Source organism: Paralichthys olivaceus, chromosome 5 (genome assembly GCF_024713975.1).
Source record: "Paralichthys olivaceus isolate ysfri-2021 chromosome 5, ASM2471397v2, whole genome shotgun sequence".
Lineage (NCBI taxonomy): Eukaryota > Metazoa > Chordata > Actinopteri > Pleuronectiformes > Paralichthyidae > Paralichthys > Paralichthys olivaceus.
Genome location: NC_091097.1, coordinates 4,134,812 through 4,158,864, shown reverse-complemented (window position 1 = coordinate 4,158,864; position 24,053 = coordinate 4,134,812). Strand labels below are relative to the sequence as shown.

The following is a 24,053-nucleotide window of genomic DNA, read 5'->3' as shown; positions in this document are numbered from 1 at the left end:
AGGGCTTTTGTCTGATAGAGCCTTGGGCTTGTTAGCATGGCGTACGGAAACACACACACTTGCACTGGTGGTAATTCTGGATGCTGACCTGAGTCAAATGTCCTCTAGTTTTTATCGTATTCGCAGAATATTATTCTAGCTTTAATGGCACACTGAACTTGTTTGGTTCGGACCTTCTGACTTTTCAGTTTAGTCAGAATCAATCAAATAGGTTTGAAAGGTGCCTCGAACAATGGTCCGGTCAACAAAGCAAAATTTTGTCAGGCCAAAAGGGGTGGTCTCAGCCCAAATTAAAAGGTCAAACAATTTTTGGGATCATTTAGACTTTTAAAACAAATGCAGGAAGTTGATACAGCATTAAAGAATATAAAGATAAAGAGAAGTGAAAGGGGGTTACAGGAGTGCTTTAACTCTGTTAATATACTGTTGGATTGCAACACTATGTACTTTATGAAAAAACAATCAATGTCAAGCGGCCCATGTGAGTGATGATGACAGGCGGTACAGGTATTCTCTAGTTCACTCACTAAATTACAATTTAAATCCAAAGTTTACTGGATCAAATGTGGACCATGTAACACAAGGCAGTTTGGGCATTTAATCTCATTTTAGACATTCCTTTGGTCATCATCATCCTTTTCATTTACTAATCCTAACAATGTTATTGGCAAAGTTTTTTTTTTATTCAAACCTTATTTTAATCTTCTCCTTATCCATCTGCAAAACTGAATGTTGACATAGTCCCAGTGTCTAATGACATTGGTTCTGTTTTAGTCATGGGGGAAAAAGGTCACCGACAAACATATTTAGTCATAGTTTTCTTAAACGAAACTAACGCTGACTTGCACATAAACACTCTGACACCTTAGCAAATGTCAGGGAACAAACTGCAGATGCAGAAACAGGCAGCAGCACACTGTACAGGAATGAGGCAATAACACTGACAGATTTGCTGTGGGACCGTGAGGGGGAAAGGAGAAAATGAGCAGATTTATGCGATCTTCTCAAACTCCGCCGTGACTAACCTGCATAAGATCCCTGCAGCCAGTATGGATGTATGCAGCCAGCCGGCCTCCAGTGCAGTCTAATCCATCTTAGTCCACTGCAGCTCCCTTACACCAAGCAGGAACCAATTCTAAGTAAAGATGTTGACGTCATTTCTATGAATATTGATGAGAAACATATGAAACCAGACATGTGGGCTTAACGTTTTTAATGTAAGTCAGAAGTAAGTGATGTAAAAGCCACTTCACTGTTTGGGAGACATAAGAAGTCTGAAATAAGACAAAAGAAGGAAATATCTTCAAGCACAGACAGTCAGAGGCACAAAGTCAGTGGATTTAATTGTGACGTCAGAAATCGTAAGATGCTCATACGTCACAAGTTGACTGAACTCAAGGACAATGCGGAGAGAGCAATACTGAATAAAAAACTGTGCCTGTTTCTAGTCTCAGGATGCCTGACCCCTATTTTTTCTGAGCTCTGAGGGCGAAGTCCTCTCTCTATAGTGGGAGAGGGTCTGAAGGTTAGGGGGGCGGGCTACCTGTCAGTCTGACGGGGGAAAAAGGTTTTCAAAACACGATCACACCAGAGTCTAAAATATATCTGTAATAACATTTCTACAAACATGTCTCATGATAATCCTCTAAATGAAGAATGAACCCAGTTTACATGACAAAAAATTCGATATTCTTCATACCCTCACTCCCGCTAATGTCACGCTACTACAAAAGATTCTCAGTTTAATGATGATGCTCAAATGAGTGAGTCTGCTGAAGAATCAATAATCCTTCTACATGCAGAGTAGCATCAATGCATTGCTGTTACATGAATGATACTGTACCTTGAAATAATTACTGTGATGAGACAACACCATGGTTGAGATCATAGACTGTAAATTAAAATGCACGGCACATCTCCACTTGAATAAACTTGATATGAACGATTATGTCGTTGTGGAGTCAGAGTCATCGCAGTAGTGATTGTGATGTGGCACTGCAGTATTGCTGTCCTGCCGATATACTGTATGCCCTCGACCGATCACTAGTCATTAACAATAAGTATAACAATAACTAATTAAAACCATACTTATCAGAAACATGAACACTTGAACATTTATACATTTATCTCCCATTTGCTAAAATATCTCATACTGCAGCCAGCCACCAGGGGGCGATCAAGATGCTTTCGCTTCACTTTTGGGGAGGTATCATGTCGAGCATCTTTTTTACAGTCTGTGGTTGAAATGAATGCTGGCCCTTGTATAATGTTAGCAGGATTGTTAATACTTAGTACTTACCTACATAAGGTACTCTTTATAATAGTGTTAAAAGTTTTTACTAATATATTTTAAAGTTTTTTATTGGTGTTTTATGTGAGTTAAGATTTTTAATGTTTTTTTCATTAACTACCTGTAATTTTAAATCTCAGCTTTGATCAGGAGAACAGCAGTCAGTTGTTAGGATTCCGTTAGACATTCTTAACATGGTACTCTTTATCAACTGCAACTTACAATCAATGTCTAAAGGGATAGTTCAGTGAAAAATGAAAATTCAATCATTATCTACTCATCTCTATGCTGATGGAGGGGTGGGTGAAGTGTTTGAGTCCACAAAACACTTTAGGAGTTTCAGGGGTAAACTCTGTTGCAACTGAATCCAATACAATTAAAGTCAATGGCTACTTATACTTCAGACTTGATAAAACAACAGAAAAACATGCCTCCATACTGGTCAGGTGGTGTCATCCAAGTGTCCGCATGCCCTGAAATTCACATTCAGGTCAAAACAAGTTAATTTACGTCATGTTTAAGCTTAAATGTCCTCTGATATCTTCCTATAAGATGTGTTCACAGACCCTCGGACACACTATCCTGTGGCCATGTCCACTAGCTTAGCCACTTTCAGTGGCTATTTAGGCTAAAAACACGTTGTAAATGACCACGTTTTGATTCTAATATGAATTTCCCTTTAATGATTTTTATACTGATCAGCTTCAAACCACTAATAAGCATTTAGAATGCCAAGTTGTGAAAGATCTATTTGATGATGGACCTTAATCAATTAGTTACAAACGTATTTACCCTTACAACAGCAGATTTAATTTGACTTTTAAAAAAATCATTTATGACCTATAACAAATATGTCTACAGATGACCTGCAGACATTTGATAATAGCCTGTTAAAAAGTAAGAAATCAATGGCCATGTATCAATATGATAAGATAATGAATTATTGAGTTGATGTAACATTTTCCATATGCACCTTCATGTTTTGCTAACTTGACCTGAGAGAGACAGGGACTTTGGCTAAATTAACAAACTCGATGTTGAAGAAGGAACTGTTCTCAAACCTTTTTTTAATTTAGAAACAACTGTTTTGTCTTTTGCTTTAAAGCAACAATATGTAACTTTAACTAAGGAATAGAGCCCTCTGTAGCCACACAATGTGATTAATTATGTTGGACTCTGTGTCCTAGCGATGAACTGGTTTTCCCTTAGAGAAAAACAGTCTATCAATATGTTGTGCGGAGCTCTGACTGTGTAGTCCCACTCATTGGGTTCTGAAGGTGTCATGTTGCACTAGAAGCTTTAAACTATTAAATCCACCTCTTTTAATAATAGTGCAAACAGAGAAGCCACATTCATTCCTTTCTTAAGGTCACTGCATCTGTGGAGGGGACAGATGAAATGCAGAGCAGGCCCCAGTGGTTGTGCCATCCCTCTGAATTTGCACGTGTGGATGACAACCGGTGTTTGCGCGGCAAAAGTAAGACACGTGTGTTTAAGTGATGAATGTGTCTGCAGCTCCTGAACGAGCAAAATAAAGCACAACCACTTACAGCTCCTGTCAAAGCTGCACTCTGTTCCCTAGTGGCTGGGAATCTCACTAGTTTGTGTGTGATTTGTTGGTGTGTAAATCATACACACTGACTCTCATAGAGGGTCCTCCAGGGATCTCATTGCACATTACACAAATTGAATAAAGACATTCTAATTTTCCTGTAAATCAGGAGAAAATTTCATGCAGTAGGTTAACTGAGCGTAAAGGTCTTCATACTGATGCCATGATTTCCTGTTCCTCCAGGGCGAAGGCTCTAACTTCCTGCAGCTGGGCTCCTCCATCGAGCAGCAGATCAACGGTATGTTCAAGGTGATGGAGGAATACAACTGGGACAGCTTTGTAGTCATAACTAGCCTCTACCCAGGCTACGAAGCCTACGTGGATTACGTCAAGTCCTTCACAGACACCAGCTACTTCATATGGGACCTACAGGATGTGCTGACCTTCGACATGTCCGCCGACGGCATGAACGACATCCGAGCAGGCAGGCTGCTGCAGCAGATCGATGCCCAGGTGTTGTTGGTCTACTGCTCACACGAAGAGGCCCAGTACCTGTTTTCCATGGCAGCCGGGGCTGGACTGGTCGGGCCAGGCTACATCTGGATTATCCCCAGCCTGGCCGTGGGAAACCCAGACATCCCCCCACCTGAAAGCTTCCCTGTGGGGCTCATCAGCATCATCACAGACCGCTGGAGAATGAGCCTAAGGAAGAGGGTACGGGACGGGGTGGCCATCGTGGTGAAAGGCGTGCAGAGCTTTCGGAAACAGAGGGGCTTCATTCCAGAAGGCCACAGTGACTGCCACAACCCCGTCAAGCCATTGGCTGCTAATGACACGCTGTTCAGGTAAGCTAACATGTGGGGAACCAGAGAGGGCTTTATTTCTGACTGTAAATGATAACATCTCTGCTCTCTTACATTATATGAATGTTCTTTACTTATTTCTCACTATTAAAGTGATTCAAGTGGCACAGTGGTGCAGTAGTTAGCACTGTTGCCTCACTAGAAAAGGGTCCAGCAGTTTGAATCCTTGTTTAGCCAGGGTGTTTCTGTGTGGGGTTTGGCTGTTCTCCCTGTGTCTGTGTAGGTTTTCTCCCACAGTCCAAAGACATGCAGATTAGAGTTAGGTTGATTTAAGACTTTAACTGTGGCTTTGAATGAGTGTGTGATTGGTTGTTCATATGTTTTATGTTGGCCATATGCTAGCGACCTTTCCAGTGTGTCACACCCAATGTCATCAGCTGGGACTGGCTCCTGCTCTCCCGGCAACCCCTCTAACGATAATCAGTAGAGATAATGGGGGGATGGATGGAAGTTGATTCAACTCATGTAATATGAGTTAAGTAATTGCTTTACCTAAAAGGAGTTTAAACAATGTTCACATGAATAAACTGGACTTGTGTTCCTGTAGTGAATTAGAGCTCAGCTGTGCACATGTAAAAGAACCACGCAGCACTGGTATTGTAGCGTGTTGGGTTTGATGGATGGCAAAATCAGATCTTTAGATTAGCTTGTTGTTAAACAACATCAATCTCTTAACTAAAGAGAAAGAGAAGAGAAAAAACCTCTAGGATAACAATGAAAGCAATGGTTAGGCTGCTATTTTGAACATCTCTAGATTTTTTAAATAAAGGTTTAAATTAAAGTGTTTTGGTTCTATAATCTCATAAATCAGTTTCCTAAAAACTGAACATAATTATTAATTTAAGTAAGAGTAACGTGTTTTAGTTAAACTGCTTGAACTTGGAAAGAGCAAGTTAAAGGTATAATTCACCCAAAAATTTAAATTTACTCATTATTTACTCCATTGGCATTGTGGTGAGTAGATAATGAGTGAAGAACCATCCCTTTAAAGGTCCAGTGTGTAAGATTTAGGTGAAAGGGGACTATTAGCAGAAATTTAATGTAGAATAATCTTCATGATGTTTTCACTAGTTTATTTCATCTAAATTGTATGAGTTGTAGTTTTCTTTACCCCAGAAAAGACCCTTTATATTTAAATACTTTATATTTACATCGAGGGGGTCCTCTCTATGGAGGCCTGCCATGTTTTTTACATTAGTCCAGACTGGACAAACTAAACACTTTTTGAGTTTTTATGACAACTGAAGGCTACCACAGTTTCTCTTTCATGTTTGGAAGGAGAGAGTGAGGTGAGGGGTGTTCAGCTGCAATTTCAACACTCGAAATCACAAAATTCTACATAATTTACCTTTAAGTTCATTTGCCACTTTTTAGTTGGATATATCCTTAAATTCAAAAGTAAATGTTGTCTTATTTATCAAGAACCCTCTATATGCTGATCTTTTCACCTTATAATTTGCTGTTGACAATATTTCCCTGTTGAAAATTTCTTAATGTTTACATGTTGTCTCCATCCCTGAGGCTCTTGCATGCACTACTACTTCCGCCACAAATGTAAAAAAGTTCTTTCCCTTTTTCTGTGAAGATGTTTCAAATTTAAAGCCTTCAAACAGCTAAAAAGGCATCACTCCCTTTTCTGACTTAGTGCTGTGGAAAAGTACATTATGCTGAATTTATATTGTTAACAATCAAAGCAGAAGTAATTATGTTTCAACCCTTTCCTGTTTCGAGACTGAGCCTTTATTTATTTTGTCCTCTGCCACACTCCATGCTGTAATTTCTTTAAGAATATACTGTGAAGAGCAAAGTTTCTATGGACATCTTTTAAGTATTTACATTTTGTAAATACCCGTCTTAGTAGTAGTAGAAGTGATTACCCATGGGTGATGGCAGGGACTGCATTTCCTGTATTATACATATATAAACAGGAAGATCAGCACAAAGCATCCAAGCATGTTAAAAGAAATAAAAGGGGGTGATTGTTCTCTTGGCAAGACACTGCAGTCACATTTAGTAAAATGGCCACCAGAGCCACTTGAAGACAGTGCTCATAAAAGGTGAGAGTGAGTTATGGATATAGGGATGTAACTTTGCAGTGGCTGGCTGTTAATGATACTAACAGTAGACGTGAGAGATGAACCCTTGTGACTTCATACTGCCTCGTTTGTACTTCACGGTGACTTGTCGGTTGTGTATGATCATAAATAAGACATAATACTTAACTTTTAGAATGAACTCCTGAGGATCATAAAAAAAAAAACTCAATGCGATCAACTGTTCCTGCATCTCTGCAGAAAGATCAACCTTCAAGACTTTATCCTTGCGTGTAAAACAATGTCTAAATGAGAAAATAAGCTTTTAAGTCACTGCCCTCTATGAAAAATATTCACTCAATTGTTTTCTTAAGAGTCATTTCTGGTGAGGTTTAGATTATTATAACTGTTAAGGGTCATAATTGGGGACAAAATAAATTAATGATGGCTGCAGAGTTGTTTTTAGACATGAGCTCAGGGAAAAGTCTGGAAATAGGGCCCAGACCATTTTCAGAGTTTGTCTTTTACATATGAAGAACGCAGTAGGAGATTGTGCAGGTGAGACAACAACAGGAAAATGTCTGGAGCCAGGGTACAGCATGCAGGAGGCAGGACATGTTGTATGAAGCTCTGGAATCTCATCATCTTTCCAAGTTGACATCTTCATCTCCGAAAGGTTTTAATCGTGAGATATTGGTATTCTTTCACTAACAGTTTCCTGCTGTTCTGTAGAATGTCCAGAGCTAGTGATTCAGACATTTGAGTTCTCACAACCCCTTTTGACAATTTCAATGCATGTCTGAAAGCGACTTGGGTGAAATCCAGTTTCCTCAATCAAACCCTAACACTTTCTGAGCCTTAACACTCTCCTAGACCTCCTCTCCTTGACTTCTGCCTTTGCGAGGACGGTCACTATTTTTTTCACTTGTCCTGAGACACCTAGGGTTTGGACAGATTACTTCTTTTTCCTCTGCAGAGCATTCTCTATCTCTGTCCTTAGCATTTCCGTTTATGACTGAAGAACAATGTTGTTTTATTGTCAGGGGTCACATTGAGAGATAATCTCTTCCTTCATTATGTGATATATCTTGATATCATATCATCTCTGACAAAAAGAGGTCAACAGTTGTTTATTTATTCATGACATCCCATCTGTTTGGTTGTTATGGAGCACATTTGATGGCGACTATCACTCTCCTCTGCCTGGCTGCCATCTCTATCTTTCACCTAGCCTGTATCTCTTGGATACTGGGGGCAGAGCCTTTCTTCATTTAAACCGTGTTTAGAGGAGCATTCTGACGCCATCCGCACCACAGGACATGCAGCAAATCTTCTTTTTTATAATTACAAAAATGTTTTAATCAGCAAAGGGAGGAGTCAGAAAAAAAACTACTCCAGCCGGCGTCAGCTTTTGGCTCATATAAACCAAGGTCATTCAGGGAGAGAGAGAAAGTGTGTGTCAGAATAAATGGTCACCAAGGAGCTGCGAACGGGACACAAGCATCATCAGACACTCCTCCTGCATCATGAAACATCACCCTCTCGCTCTGATGTCAGAAGTAATTTTTCTTTCAGAGCTGTAGGGGACACAACTTTTCCTTTTGTAAACCCAAACTGCTCATGAAAAAGTAAAGGTGGTGAACATTATCTCACGCTTTGATACTGTACAAAGCTCCTCTAAGACTCTCTAAACCCACTAGGCATGATTTGAGCAGCAGCAGCTCTCGCCACGTTAACGTGAAGGTCGGCATCACAGAACAAAGCACTTTCTATTAGCTTTATATTCAGTCGTCAGCCAGATCAAACATTTACACCCCCCTCGGTTCTGAGATTTGTCCTCGTTTGATTGGAGACCCCCCCCCCCATGCTTTTGATCATGAGTCAGCTCACCTGTTAATGGGATTATCAAAGATTACCAGATTAAAAAGGTTTTTCACACAGATCAGGCTGAGGGCTATTCTTCTCACAGCAGGTTTTCAACACCTCTGCTGGAGTGGCGGCTGAGGTGAGAGAGCAGACATGTGGGTCTAAGATGGAATCAGAGGAGGCAACAATTGTTGCAGCCAAACAAACATAGAGATATTGTAATTAAGTATATAGTGTGTAAGGCAATAAGTAATAATAAATACATTTGTAGAAAGACAACAAATAATAGAAAGAGATAATTAAATCTATTGTTTTCATCTTTTCATCTTAAATTGTAATGAGGATTTGCTTCAGTGTTTTTGGGCAAAAATTTACATTACTTGATGTAGCAATTTTAAATTAGAGTCTTAAAACCATGAAATAGTTGTCCGCAATTTGTATCTGGCTGCAGTACAATGCTCCCTTTAGTAATGCACACAATCTTCACATTTTTCTCACGTTCAGGTTTTATCATTTTGATTTGTGTTATGAATTGAAGGTTTTCATGCTCTAACATTCAGAAACAAGGTTACTTTTCTCATAGTGTCCAGTGCTGCAGCTCCTCTCTTCAGCCTCCGTCTGAAACACTTGGCTTTAGCGCCTGTCTTTTTAATGCCTCCCTCCTGATAAAGCCCAGCTCTGATTGGCCAGCTAGCTCACTGTGTTGTGATTGGTCAACAGCTTCTAGCGCATGCAGGGAATGTTGGCCTCCACTTGCTTTACCTAACTGTATTAGGGGGTTTGCCAGACTAGCCCCTGGACGAGCAATATACAAATTCATATCCTGAAAATACACAAAAGCAGCACATGTTGTCTTTTAACACTATTACACAATGTAAATCACAAATAATTATTCTAATGAAAATTAGGGCACGATACCACATATTAAATTAGTCTTCCAATAATTTGTGTCACATGACTATTTTGGACCAAGCACAACCTGCTATAAGTTGTTTTAATTAGATCAGGATGATTAATGGGCTGTGGATTGGGAAAATTGTTTCATCTTTAATAAATACATTATATCTAATTGAAAGTTTTGAGGACAGATTGATTTCAGGAAAGAGAAAAATGATGTTTGTCTCTCTCTTTATTTCCCTGCAGGCACATGCTGAATGTAACCTGGGAGCACAATGACTTCTCGTTCAACAGTAACGGTTACCTGGTGAATCCAGCCATGATCATCATCACTCTGGACAGAGAGCGTCAGTGGGATAAGGTAACAGTGTCTTTCTCTAAGTGATTTCATACATCACTGGTCCTTTCTGTAAAGATTAATCAGTAGGGCTGTACCCGACTATGAATAAATCATTTTCTGCATGTTCATTTTTATTTTATATAATTGTGTAAGCATTTTAACATTATCTAGGTAGAGGCATCAAATACGCCCACTGGGCTGTCCTGCACTGTTCAGTATTTGTCCTGATTTGCTAAAATTGTGCAAATTAATAAAAAGAAAGTAAAAATAAAAATTGTCAAATCAATAAAAATATTTGACAGTTTATTTACAACCTAATTAACTACCAGATTCTTGAATGAGGTTTGGTTGGAGAGGGTTCAGGGTGACAGTGGTGTTTAAGCGAAATGGTAACCCAGCTGAGTTAGCCCTCAGAGCTAATGAGTGCTAACTAGGATGCATAATAATGCTGTTTGTGTAAATTCATGAATTCTAAGCAACAAGCAGAAGATGATTTTTTCTAATACCCTTGCTGAAGCAGCTGCCTCCATCTCACACAACCCGTTTCCAAACATGAACCCCAGAAAATGTCCAGACAGTTGAGCCTGGATATTCTCCAGACATTGTCTTTCACATATGATGAACGCAGCAGGAGATAGCCTGGGTAATTGTCTTTGCAAGTTGTTGGCGTCCTCTACATGTTTGACTCAGCTTTTCATCCAGAGATATTTGTATTATACATTTTTTTTTTCAGTTTTGCCTCCATTGTGGCTGTATTCTCACATGGGCTGAAATGGATATGGTCCCTCTATTTTACAATGGGACTGGCAAGAAAAGTTCTGTAAAATGTGTGGAGCAGCTAACTCAGACATTTCTGTTCTCACGTACAATCCCTCTGGATAATTATTGGAGAACGTCCAGAGATCAGTGTGTTTCCGACAGCAGCATCGGTCTCATGGGTCCCGGTCAGTAGCTGCCTGTACCTGTCACTGACGTGAACAATAGGACGACTAGATGACCAGTGGGATGTTTTAAGAGCTGCATGAAAGCGATAACTGACACGTCTGGGGACCAAATGTCGTGAACACTGGCAAATGAAAAAAAATCCCTGTCTGATGATTTGAATCGTCGTCTTTCAGGGAGTAGACCTAGGAGTAAGAACTCCACTGCTACACTGAACCACTTAATGAAGCGTCGTCTCCTAATCACAGACACACCTCTCTCTTGCATACTCCTGCCCTCTTTCTCTTTAAAACACGTTAAGAGAAAACGCACACACTTTAGTCAGGGTACTTTGCTGCAGCTTGCCGCCTCATTGACTTGTTTGGAGATTGAAACATTAATGTAACCCCAGGGGGCGGATGTGATGTGGACACCAGACTGGAGGGAGTTCACTTCCTTCACTGGCTGAGTGGAAGGTGTTTAGTTAAACATCACGCTTAAAGTAAACAGCCGGCAGCCATTTCCAAGCTAATTATGTTATACTGATGTTTTGGGTGCTGCTTCCTATTAATTTCCAATATGTTATCAAGGCTATGAGTTAATGGAGAGCTGTGATGGTAAAAGAGGCAAACAAAGAATTTAAATGTGAAAGCAGGCAGAAGCTATTTTGTGTATGAATCAATACCAGAGCCTGGTCCAATCAAACACATATTTATTTAAACAGAAATTACTTGTGTATTTATGTGCAGTCAATGTTATGTAACTGTAATTAGTAATATAGGCCGGCCAGTGAAACATTAATTTGTTTTGAGTCAGACATTAGCTTTTGATTACAGCTGTGCAGAAAAAAAAAACAACGGGACATTGGATTGTAATGTGATCGATATAAATAGTTTAGATGGAATAAATAGAAGAACTGAGAATTTAGGATGACAGCTGTTAAACATACTGAACATAGTGTCCCCATGGTTGTAATTGATATTAAAATGTTGTTTAAGGGAATGAAGTTAAATTGTGTTTAATGAGTCCGTTTCTTGTTTACACCAGTCCGTAACGACATGCTCATTCTGCTGTTTCAACAGCTGTTACAGTTTTAGCTTCACTTTGCAGAGAGCTGTGATCATTCAGAATTTACTTTTAGCACACACAAAGACAAAGTTTTAAAATATCATAGACTGTAAATAAAGATGGACGACATGTCTCTACTTACTGCCACTGTACATAAATGGAGCCAAAATATCTTAGATATGGGCGCCACCATCTTGTACTTTCGACATCATCGTGATCTGGGGATGGAGCTGTGTTATCGAAATCCTGCCAATACACCCACTCAACCAATCACGAGGTCAGTCTCAGCTGTTAAAATCAAACTTATCAGAAACTCTAACAACTGCCCTGAACAGCAGCGACACTGAATCAACCTAACATGAGAGACACAGTTATTCAATGTGTGCTTGTTGTTTTTGTTTGGCCCATGTCCCTCCTGCTATCATTGAAGAGGCGGGGTTTATGACCTACAACACAGTCAGCCACCAGGGGGTGATCCAGATGTTTCCGCTTCACTTTTTGGAACTTTCTTGTTTTCCAACTTGAACGGTCTATTTTTAAAACATATCCTTGTTTTCTGTGCTATCAAAGTGAATTTGGCATGACTCCTATTTAACCTGACCACAGGCCCTAAAAAGAATTAAATGGCATTGGGCGTGTCACTTCCCTCTATGTCTCTCAGACTAATCAGTTTAGCTTTCCTTTTTGTTTGAAAACAGATCCTTCCATTTAGAAATGATCTAACTGCCACTTCCCACATACAGTACATCCATGTGTCCTTTATGTTTATGGCATGGTTGTTGTGTAACACATCCACTAGAGGGCAGAGTTGAGAGTTCCTGACAGCATCAAGCATGTGACAAAAGAAAAGCAAAACTAAAGCAGCTGTTTGTCTCTATGCCCTGCTGTGGTACGTTGGTTCTTTCCGCAAGTCCTCTTCTCAAACACAGCTGCTGTAATCCGCTCCTTCCCCAGAGTTACTGTTCTGCTGCTTCTCCGACTTCCTTACAGTTCTAAAAGTCAAGGTAACTTGGGACAATGGAGGGAGACCATGACAGAAGAGAGTGGCAACAGAGAGGAGCAGCCCCAGAGGAGGAAAGGAAATGTTCCTGTCTTGACTGTTATCAGGCAGGGTGATATATGACAATGAAAAGCCACTGCGTATCTGCAACGAGCACGAACCCTGAAATTAAAGTCACGTCGGCTGAAAAATGAGTTTCTAACGTGAAAAGAAATCACCTAAATGAAGTATTTTCTCTGTAGCATTTGTTTTACCTTATAATAGTGCTGATTAAAAGAAGGAATGACTAACATCGGACAGCAACATTTGAATTAGCTCTACAATAATGCTTTCCTCCTCCTGTCAATCAGAAATCAATAACACACTTTTTTAAAATGCTTAATAAAACCATGAATAACATGACTGCTTCCATAAAAGTCTTATTGCCCCCTGGAAATGGAATATACACATGGAAAATACATCTTTCTCAAATATGGTATCGACATCTTATGACACTGATTGTTTGTTAAAGGGTGTGTTTCTGACAAGATTGATTTTAATTGGTTAAAAAAGTCATTAGATGAAATGGCATGATTGACAGTTCAGACATGAGAAGAAACTTCTTATTCATAATTTGAATATTCACTTGAACTGTAACGAACAAATCAAATCCAAAATATAGAGACTAAAAGCACATAAGACTATCTGAAGTAGTTAACTTGTGATCCAGCAGAGGGAAGGAGGGAATGGAGGAAGCTAGGAAGCAAAGTAGTCCTGCAGGATAATCATAACACAGCAGCCTGTTGAAGTGCTTTGTGTTCTTAAACTGCAAGTTTACTGGTTAACTTTCCACCAAGTTTCGAAGCCTTAGCTAATGACCCGTGATTGGTCGAGTGTGCGTATCAGCTAAACCTGGCTACTGCAGCTCCACCCCCTGATCACTGCTGCACAGACTGGCTCCATTACATCTATTACATCATTGGCACAAGATGGCAGCGTTCATATCCAGTCTATTTTGGCTTCATTTCTGGATAATGGAAGGAGCTGGAGATGTGTTGCCCATCTTTATTTCCTGTCTACGTATAAAGAAAAACTAAAAGGGGTTTGGGAATGAACGATGGTGATCTTCACTGTCTGAGCAGCCACAGGGATATGATGTATTTTTTAATCTCAGTTTATTTTTCTGAAATTTGAGATTGTGATTGACTTGGCAAAATGGCCACGGGGTAAACAGCAGAATGGATCAATATGACTGACAGGAGAGAGGAATAACTGACGGGAAAAGGGAGAATCAGGATATTTGCTGCTGCCCCCCATCATCATCACCACAGACACACACACCTGCACTTTCAGTGGTTTCATTTCATGGTGACAAGCTGTACTGACGGGTGTGATCAGACAGGATTGTCCCTCTTCCTGCATGAACAGCAGAGATTATGTGGGAGGAGAAACATTTTGTCCACACATTGACACTTGTGTGTGTGTGTGTGTGTGTGTGTGTGTGTGTGTGCATGTTTTTTTAAGCTCTCTAGACTGTTAATAAAATTTACAGCATCACAGATGAGCGTTTGTCAAATAAACAGACTTTGAAATTCAAATGCATTCAAATGTTGCTCTACTGTCAAGAGTAAATTATAAGTGGAATTGATCCATCTAAAGAAAATACGATCAAGATGTAAAAACTGCTCTTCTCATCTCTTTCTCTCACCCTGTTACTGTGACCATTCCCATGTGGTTAAGACAACCACTTCCTGTCAAGCCTATAGATCATTTTATATCTTAACTCATACTAGCTTATTGATTTTGGGAGAAGCAATATTTCTACGGATGATATTTAGATGGATTTTATAGGTTACATGGAATAACTTACAGCAGGACTGAATTTTAAAGTTTATTGATTAACAAATCACTTTTGTATTCAAATACAAAAAAAAATCCTATTTGGGACAGGTTTTATTATTATGCCTCCATGCCGCTGAAAGCCAGTGTCTGGATGCATTATTGTTTCCTGGTTGTCCGTCTATCCCATTGTTGTGAACACTATATCTAAAGAATGCCTTGAGGGAATATCTTCATATCTGGTGCAAATGTTCACTTTGATTTATGGATGAACTGATTTTATGTTGGTTGTTGAAGGTCAAAGGTCAAGGTCACTTATATCCAGATATTAGAATGAGAGGCTGTATATAAGAATGCAAATGTGCAAGTCATTTACTATCAACTTTTCCTGTCCAGGAAAATGTCACTGTGGGGTTAGTGGGCATGTTGATGATGATTCTACCATGTGAAAGATGTAAAACTGGAAAAAAGCAAAATCGATATCTCAGAATACATGCAGAAGATACATGGTGAAGACGTCAACTTGGAAAAACAGCAAGACTTTAAAAGCCTTTGGTGATAAGATCGGCACCAATGTGCTGTAAACAAAAAGATGTGAATAAATGTGTTACATCCTGCCTCGAGCATGCCCACCCCCATGCCTTAATGCTCCAGAGATTTTTCTGTTGTTGTGAATGTGTCTGACCAAAGAACTTCCCCCTGCATTCCTCAAATGTGACAAACTCTGGAAAATGTCTAGACACAACTGTGTTTCTGCGTCTGAGAATGGCTTTAGACTTGCAGATTGACTATTCATTTTTGGGTGGTCAAAGGTCAAGTTCACTGTGGCAACATGTTTTTTGCCTCTTGCAAACGATGTGTCAAGTCTGCCTTTAGACTTTTATCTTCAGTTATCAAATGGATTTAAAAATGAACTAATTAGATTTCAGTGGTCAGAGGTCAAAGGTCACAGTGCCCTAATGAGTCTGAAAACAAAATATGTATGTAGACTGAAACAGCACTGGCTGGAGGAGGCATACAGCCACAGAGCAGTAATAAGTGGAAATCCCTGGCCCCATTCAATGTACTTTTTTTTAGGGACTATTTTCAGGGTTTGGCCTCTTAATTCAAATAGAATTTTGAAGAAATGTTTCCAGCCATGTGGCAACAGTTTGGAAGTTACTCTGTCCTTTCCAGGTTAATAATGAAACAGCTTCTCCCACTTTGGTGTGACCTTTAGAGGCCCCAACCTCAACCCCTGTCCAACACCTTTGGGCTGAACGTAAGGTGTGAACTAGACAGAACATCAGTTGCCTCAGTAATGCTTTTTTGTGGCTGGAAAGGAGCAAATCCCTGCAGGTTTCAAAACCTTGTGAAACGCTGAAACCAAAATGATGGAGATTTTAATGCTCTTTGGTTTTGAATTATTAAACAAGTTCCACAGTTATATACCAGTGTAATGGTGTTTGCCAATTTATATTTGAAATAATCCAGGTGTTCAATTTCCATGAGACTATAAATTTCGCCCAATATATTGTTATCAGCATCAGCCCCCAGAATCCGATGATGCTCTCATGAAAATGAATTATAGCAACCAAAGCAGTATTTAATAGCCCCATCTGATTCAGCATTAAGTTAACAATCAGTGGAATCTGTCATTGTTTTGTTTTAAATGGGATCTGATTGGTCCTCTGCGACCTTCATTCCTTCATTTCACAGCCTGATTTACACAGTTAAGAGTTAGACGGGCAAATTTGTGGAACGTGGCACTAAACAGGTCATGGCTCATTCAAATAAGTCAGCTTGAAATGTTTAATTCCAGATCTTGATTACGTATTCAGCTTGCTTGAATGCTCATTTCCCCACAACATCCAATTAAAATTAGCCGACTGGTAATAAAGCAGAGGGTGGAATTGCATTACATGTATAATTGCACTCTCTACCTCCCCGGTGAACCAAAAATCAATTTCCTATAACTGTCTATGAACTAAAACTCGCTGCTCCACGTCCAGACAGGCAAATCTAAGATGTGCGATATCAATGAGAGGGTTGATGATAAGACTGGAGGCTGCAATAGATCTGGTTACGCTCAGTGGTTTCATCAGATATAGGAGAGAAGTTTTATTTATTTATATCTGTGGCAGGTTCTAAGTTTCTTCTATTGTATATTTATGTAGCCCTGTTGTAAGAGTCTGTGTTTTCCTGCATGTTATTTCTGTACCACATCAGCACAACCATCTGGAGTTTGGCACAGAGATTTTTCAACTAGCCCACATTGATTCCCCCCTCCTCTCTTGACTCCTTCAGGTGGGGACCTACGAGATGGGCATCCTGCAGATGCGATACCCTGTGTGGCCGCGGTTCGGGTCCTACCTGGAGCCGGTGTCGGATTACAGGCACCTGACGGTGGCCACGCTGGAGGAGCGGCCCTTCGTCATTGTGGAGGCAGTGGACCCTTTAACTGGTACATGTGTCAGCAACACTGTGCCCTGCCGACGACAGTCCAACAAAACGGAGGCGTAAGTGAAGCTGCCAACGCAACAACAAAGATACACACACACATTTAATGGATCAGTTCACCTTAGTTTAGCAATGGGTAACACAGGACATCTGAACTGAATACTTTTTCTTTTTATCGGATTTCAACATATGGCAGACAAAAAAAATCCCAAAAGTTCAAACTAGTTTAGTGGTTACAACGTATCTCACATGAACATACAGGCCATAAGCTGCAGGTCCTCGGTTCTGGATTCTTTCCTGTCTCTCTACAGTGTCCAGTAAATTCAAAAGGCCTGTAATATGATATATAATGATGATATTGACATTTTATTATCTTATATTTGTTATTATCTTTACCTTTATGAACTTCTTTTATAAACACTCGACAGGTTAAAATCGAGAGTGATGCATCATCTTTAATGCAGCGGTTGTTCCACACCATTGTGGAGAAGAGGGAGCAGAGCTGGAAGGCAAAACTCTCCATTTATCAGTCAAGCTGTATTTCCAACCCTCACAGCAGAGAGTGGCCCCAGGCCATGCTCTGTTAATGGCTCATGTTTTACCTAAAAAAACCATGTTTGAATGCTTTAGTTCATCATCTGGGATTTGAAAACACCGGACTGCTGCAGTTAGAGAAAGGAAAGTTGGCATCTTGGTTACAGCACCTTAAAAGTGTCTCTCCTGGCAGGCTGCTGACAGAGATGTCAGCCTGCACTGTGCTTGAGAACTAGTAGGTGAATGGTAAATGGTCGGTATTTTACAACGCTTCGCAGTACACATTCACTCAGTCACAAAAACACATCCATACAGTGCATCTAATTGCAGAACTTTCTCTATGAGAAGGGGCAATTTGGGGTTGGACATGCGGAATGGGGAAGACTGGAATCGAACCACCGTCCTTCAAGGCAGTCCAAAAAATTGAGACAACACTTCCTGCCTCATGTCATCCAATGCTGCACCGCCCACTGGTTCATCGGCGCCTTTGCTTACATCACAGTTACATTTGTAGTTTGATGGTTTTAAGAGAAGCGGACTTTGTAAATTTTAGAGCCTGTCGCACTGTATTACTTCATAGGTCTGTGTGCTGAGCACAGACTGTAAGTAAAGTTGGATGATGCATCTCCATCCCCCTCCTCTGACCCTAACTCTAACCTGGAGCAAAGCCAAAATATCCTGGATATGAACACTGTCATCTTCCACCAAAGATGTTATTTGGAGTCTGTGCAGTAACGATCGGAGGATGGTGCCAATGTAACAAAGTCTCACCGTTACATGCCCTCAACCAATCACGAGTCAGCCTCAGCTGTCAATCATGAATTTTCATTCCCATTTTTACAACATCAAATACCTAATTAAAACTAAAGTGATCAGAAAGTTGCAGACTTGAACATACATCAGTGTCATTCCATGATTGCATGTCCCAAGTAATAACATGGAGGAGGTGTGGTTTATGACCTATAACACAGCCAGCCACCAGGGGGACAATCAGGACACTGTGGCTTCACTTCATTTACAGTCTGGTATGGAGCAGTGAGTCAACCCTGCATCTTTCGGACTGATGAATCGACACATAGACTTCCAGAATAAAAATGTTACAGAGCTATTAATTACAATCATATTAAGACTTCAGTATCTCACTCATAGGTGCGATACTGTCATCCATAACTCTAGAGGTTGAAGTACAGTCTGTTTGTGTTACACATCAGTGATTATCTGCCGTTACCAAACTCAAAGAAATCTTTATGTCACTGTACAGTCCCACATGCACTCTCACATGTTAACATGCTCAGCCTAATTGATTTTCTATCCAACTTGAGAGTGCCATTAGGTAGGAGATTAAGAGGCTCTTCCCGTGCCATTAGCCCAGGCATGGCTTCTTATCACTCAATGAGGTGAGCTACTCATTAGGCTGCTTGGCCAGGGTGCAATATCCCAGGGATCAACCTGTGACCCAATCAGGAAAATATATGTGCTGCTTGGTAGGGTATCAATTAGAGGGGACGATTAGGCCATGTCATCAATCCCGAGCACCTGCATACTGATATTGGTGTTCATTAGTGGGGGAGAGAGACACCGGCCATTATCCATTACTGACAATGGTGTTAACGAGATGAAGGGAGTGGAAGATGAAGATGGCGTTGCTTCAGTGTTATGGAGCGCTGCAGTGCTTTATCGCTCATGCTGACCAAATCATCTTGCCAGTGTAAGAAGAGCATAATTCCCCTTGTCGGACAAAGGAACATTTTCACAGAGATGCACAAAAAATTGAAGGCAGGAGCAGATTAAGTCGATGGAAGGTTCAATGAAGCAATTGACACTTTGGTCAGCTGAAGGAGAATCTGACCAGTGAAGGTTACAATAAATAATAATGTGATTCCAACAGTCAAAATGTAGATAAGTCTTCATGTATAGTGAGATTAAGGACATTTTCACAGTTGAAAGTCTGAACCAAGGTTCATGTCATGGTTCAACTGTGGACATTTTATCTGGTTATTTTTGGTTTCACATTGTAATTTAGGAATAACACTAAAGAATGATATATGACATACTTAAGTCTTGGCGTGTTGTCAGTTTGGCAGGTATAGTCTTTCTGATTGAATGGATAAAATGAATGAACTGGTAATTCGCTTGATTTGTTGGTAGTGTGAACTCTACTATGGTTTTACTACCTGTATTATTAACTCCAGGTGCTGTACTCAAGTTCCATTGCCCTCGATGAACGTCTCTGTCATTTAAACATATTGTCGGCATAAAGACTGCAATCAATCCTGCAAGCTGCTTCCACTTCTTTTTCTTCTTCTATTGTTTAATGATGTCTCAACTTCTTACAATTGGTCAGAAAGTCTGTTCTTGCCAAAAAAGTGTTTTCACACTGAAAACAAATTGAACCATGGTTCCATTTGATCTGGACTGAGTCCACCTCTTTTTGTCAGACTAAATTTTGGTCTGTTGATCTGGACCTTGGTCAGAGGCACCTTTCACACCTGTTATTTTAGTTCAGGCTAAACTGAAAAATCTGAAGGTCCAGACCAACCAAGGTAGGAGTGAAAGCACCCTCGGGCTGAATCGATTCTTATTTAGTAATTCCTGTTCTGTGGGTTGTATTTATGAGGCACTAACTATTTACTTTGCTAGAAAAACAAAAAAATACCTTGAATCAAGCCCAACCTGATGTATTTTAATTGCTTATTCATCTACAGGCCAACATCCTGTAAAATGCACCATTTGAAGCAAAGCAGAAAACGCTAACATCTGAGAAGTTAGAACTACTGAATGATATTAATCTATATTTGATTCGTACATTACAATTAATAGCCTTCTTGAAATTCTTGTTGATTAATATCAACCTAATATTTTTAATGAAATGTTTTAGGCGCATATGATACCGATATATTGATGTATAATGGCTAAATATGTATGTATGTTTAGAGTTAAACAAATTTGTCACCAAAAGACCCTTTTGAAGTCACATCAGACACATCTTAGTATTTCCGTAGAACTAATTTTCTGTATTGGCAGACATATTCCCCACTAGGCATTATAGTTACAGTCAAGCTAAGAATCGTGCTCCCAAATGCTCCATGCAGTCACCTTTCCTCTTCTGAATCTCCTCCAGACTCTGACGTTCCCTCAACATGCCCACACCTCAGACCCTGATCACTGCTTCCTCAGTGGAGTCAGCATTCATGCAGGTTTTTCCATTTCAATCCTTCAACGCCTTGGCCATACGTTCTGCTTGCCGGGCACGCCATCTGTGCTCTTCCCTCATTTGTCCTCAGAGAGTGCTGACAAACAGGCTCCAGTGTCTGCCTCACATTTGACAAAAGTGGCCAGAAGCAGACACAAGCTCTTCCCTTTGAGTCAGACATGTTCTCCAGTGGGATCAGAAAAATCTCAAGCTCGACTCCTCGCAGTCTTTCAGCTGCAGGCAGCCGGTCGTCTCTCAGAGCACATTGTAGATTAATTCAGAGGTATTGACCTGGGAAGATGATGTCATATTTGCGTTCAATGGGAGCTTCCTAGAGCCTTGGGTAAGCTGCAATTTTACACATCGAAGGATTCGTGAGCAAACATATTTGAATTTTAATAAGAAAAAACTGTTTGGCACCAGACTTGTCTGCACTTTTCGAACTTGTTAGGGTCAATGAGGTTGAATTTTTTAATCAAAATTTAGTCTGAAGACAGAATAAACAAACTCTGGGGTGATTGTGAGCAGCACAAATGTTATTTCTTCTCTTCTTTAATTACCCTGCGAGCCCTAAATTTATTTTGTGACCCCCTTGTGGAGTATGAAGTTGAGGACCTCCAGTTTAGTTGACAGTTTGCTTTTTAGATCTCTGTTGAAATTCAAATCTGCAGCATTTCCGCTTGTAAGTGGAGCGAGACGTCTACTTCTCAGGCTATAAATTGATTCAGGCTGATAGCGCAGGCGGATTTTTTCATGGAAAATCACAAAGTGAAGATTTACAACTTGTTTAAAAGGCGAATATTTCGAGGGAGTGTTTCGTAAGATGAGTTACAGACATCTACACCAGATGGCCTCTGACAGTGTAGCGAAAAAACACTCATTGAAATAACTCTCTGGTAAATTCTGGTGTCTGCCACCATTCATGAAGTAGCTCCAAAACATTATTCGAACAATGTCCACATTTTGAATATATTACCCAGAACACAAATTTCCAAAAACGTTTTAATGCAGTTGGCAGCCCACTTAGGACTCAGCCTTTAACAGTGGCAGATGGTGAGACCAGGGATGTTGGGACCACTGTGTTTACTCGTCGTATGCTGTGGCAGCCTCGTTTTCATTTGTTTCTGTTCAACGTAGCTGCAGGTCTGCCCGCTCGCCGCCCTGCCTGCTTGACTCATTGCCTTCTGGTCCTGATGTTTGGGAGCAGAATCCATTAGACTGAAGGTCTGGGGGAGGGTTATGGGTGACATGTCATTAGTGCTCTCTGCATCACTTCCATGGCTCAACAGTTCCCCACCACATTACCTTGCACTGCCCATGTCATACGCTATAGAGGTGTGACCATTTTGGTTTCCACAACAGCGAATAGAGGTTTAATGGTGCACCTCAGCAACTATTTGAAAACAGACAGAGGAAATCATCATATTTCACTAAAATGTTCAAGTTGACATCAAGGAGCCACTCTGACATGTTTTAGAAGGAGGTCCTGCCCACACAATAGTCACTGCATTTATTTTGTGTTAATTTATTAATCATCTACACACACACAGGCCCCTAAAAAAAATGTTCAGCAAGATCCATGATATATTTTCTGACAAATCAATGTTGACAAACTGACTCTCAATGTTAAAGTAACTAAAATAAAAATCCCAGATCCGGCCCCTGATCTTTCTCCAAAATGTAATGGTTCCCTTGCTGATGCATACCACACCCTTCCACCAGGTTTCAGGGTAACCTCTCCTGTAGTGTTTGCATTATCCTGCTCACTAACACACAAATAAATGCAGATGCAAACATTACATCCTTGGCAGATATGATATCTACAGTATTGCAGCAGCCACATAGTATTAATCACAAATGTGATGAAGTGAGTAGATAAAAAATGCAATGTTTTTAAATAAATTGTAAAAATAGAAAAAGAAAATAGAGACTGACCTACAGCTATAATGTGTGATCAATATGTAATTTTGGTCATAGAAAACCTAAAGCCTCACAAACCTTTAAAACTTGAAAGTCAACTCTCTCTTTCTGCCAACATTACTGTAACAACCCACTCGTGTAGATACATGCTGTACAACATCAGGAGAATACGCCCCCTTCTCACTCAGAAGGCGGCACAGGTTCTGGTCCAGGCTCTTGTCATCTCACTCCTAGACTACTGCAACTCCCTCCTGCCTGGTCTGCCTGCTTGTGCCATCCGACCTCTGCAGCTCATCCAGAATACAGCAACTCCACTTGTCCTTAACCAACCTAAGTTCACTCACACTACACTGCTCCTACACTGTATCGTGCTGCGAACGGTCCAGTCTACATCCAGGACATGGCCAAACCTTACACCCCAGCCCGTCCACTCCTCTCTACATCTGCCAATCTGCTTGCTGCTCCCTCACTGTGAGGGACAGCTAGCCGCTCAACAAATTCACAACTGTTTGCTGTCCTGGCTCCTTAACGGCGGCACCAGCTCCCCATTGACATCAGGACAGCAGAGAGTCTGCACATCTACACATCAGTGCTCTGTTGTTTGACCAGCAGATAGTGGAAAGATGGTTGTGTTAAAGGCACTAAAGAAAGTCAGAGAATGTAATTCTTAGAGCAGTTTGCTTTTTACAGGTGAGAAAGGGTTTGGTGGAGCTGGTAGATGAAGGTGTTGACTCTAAACAATAGATAAATATATATCGATGGATGTTGACTCCAAATACAGAAGTGAAACCAATGTAAAAATGCCTGAAACCTGTATTCTCTCCACTGGACTTAAAATAAGTCAGTTTCTATAGAAGTCTATGAAAAAACGCTTCTAATTCTCATGATATCTTTCCATCTCTTGTCATATATGACGTGGCAGCAGTAAGCGATGCCTGGAGTGACACCGGTGTGTTTTGCGACGTGCTGGTTTTGGCCCAAGTGCGGGTTGCCTCCTTAAATTAAGGGATTCTGAGGTGATGGCTGGGCTATCTACTTATTTTTTAAACTGCACATCTCCAATGGGTGAAAACAAGTTATAACCATGCATGTCAGGGACAGAGGAACACAAACCCAGTTGGGTTTGGAAAGAGAAGTGAAAAGCCACTCAGGTCAGTATTGATATGTTTTCTGTCGGACAGACAAAAAAATGCGGCCCGAGCCGCTCTACAGCGCATGCTTTTGTAGTGTGCTCCATGTGGTATAATAAAACTGAGCCAACTGGGTTTCCTCTCCTTAATTTCCAACTCTGTGTCCCCTGCTTCCAACATTCCACTTGT

At 40.5% G+C, this 24,053-nt stretch overlaps 1 protein-coding gene across 2 annotated transcripts in view; it reads left to right on the top strand.

The window, feature by feature from the left end:
* Positions 1-24,053, top strand: part of grin2ca (glutamate receptor, ionotropic, N-methyl D-aspartate 2Ca) — a 66,582-nt gene that overhangs the window by 28,081 nt on the left and 14,448 nt on the right. For both annotated transcript variants that reach the window (XM_069525282.1, XM_020094193.2), the window contains 3 exons: positions 4,086-4,687; positions 9,748-9,862; positions 16,935-17,146. In XM_069525282.1, coding sequence (XP_069381383.1) covers positions 4,086-4,687; positions 9,748-9,862; positions 16,935-17,146 — 929 coding nt within the window. The remainder of the gene's footprint in view (positions 1-4,085; positions 4,688-9,747; positions 9,863-16,934; positions 17,147-24,053) is intronic.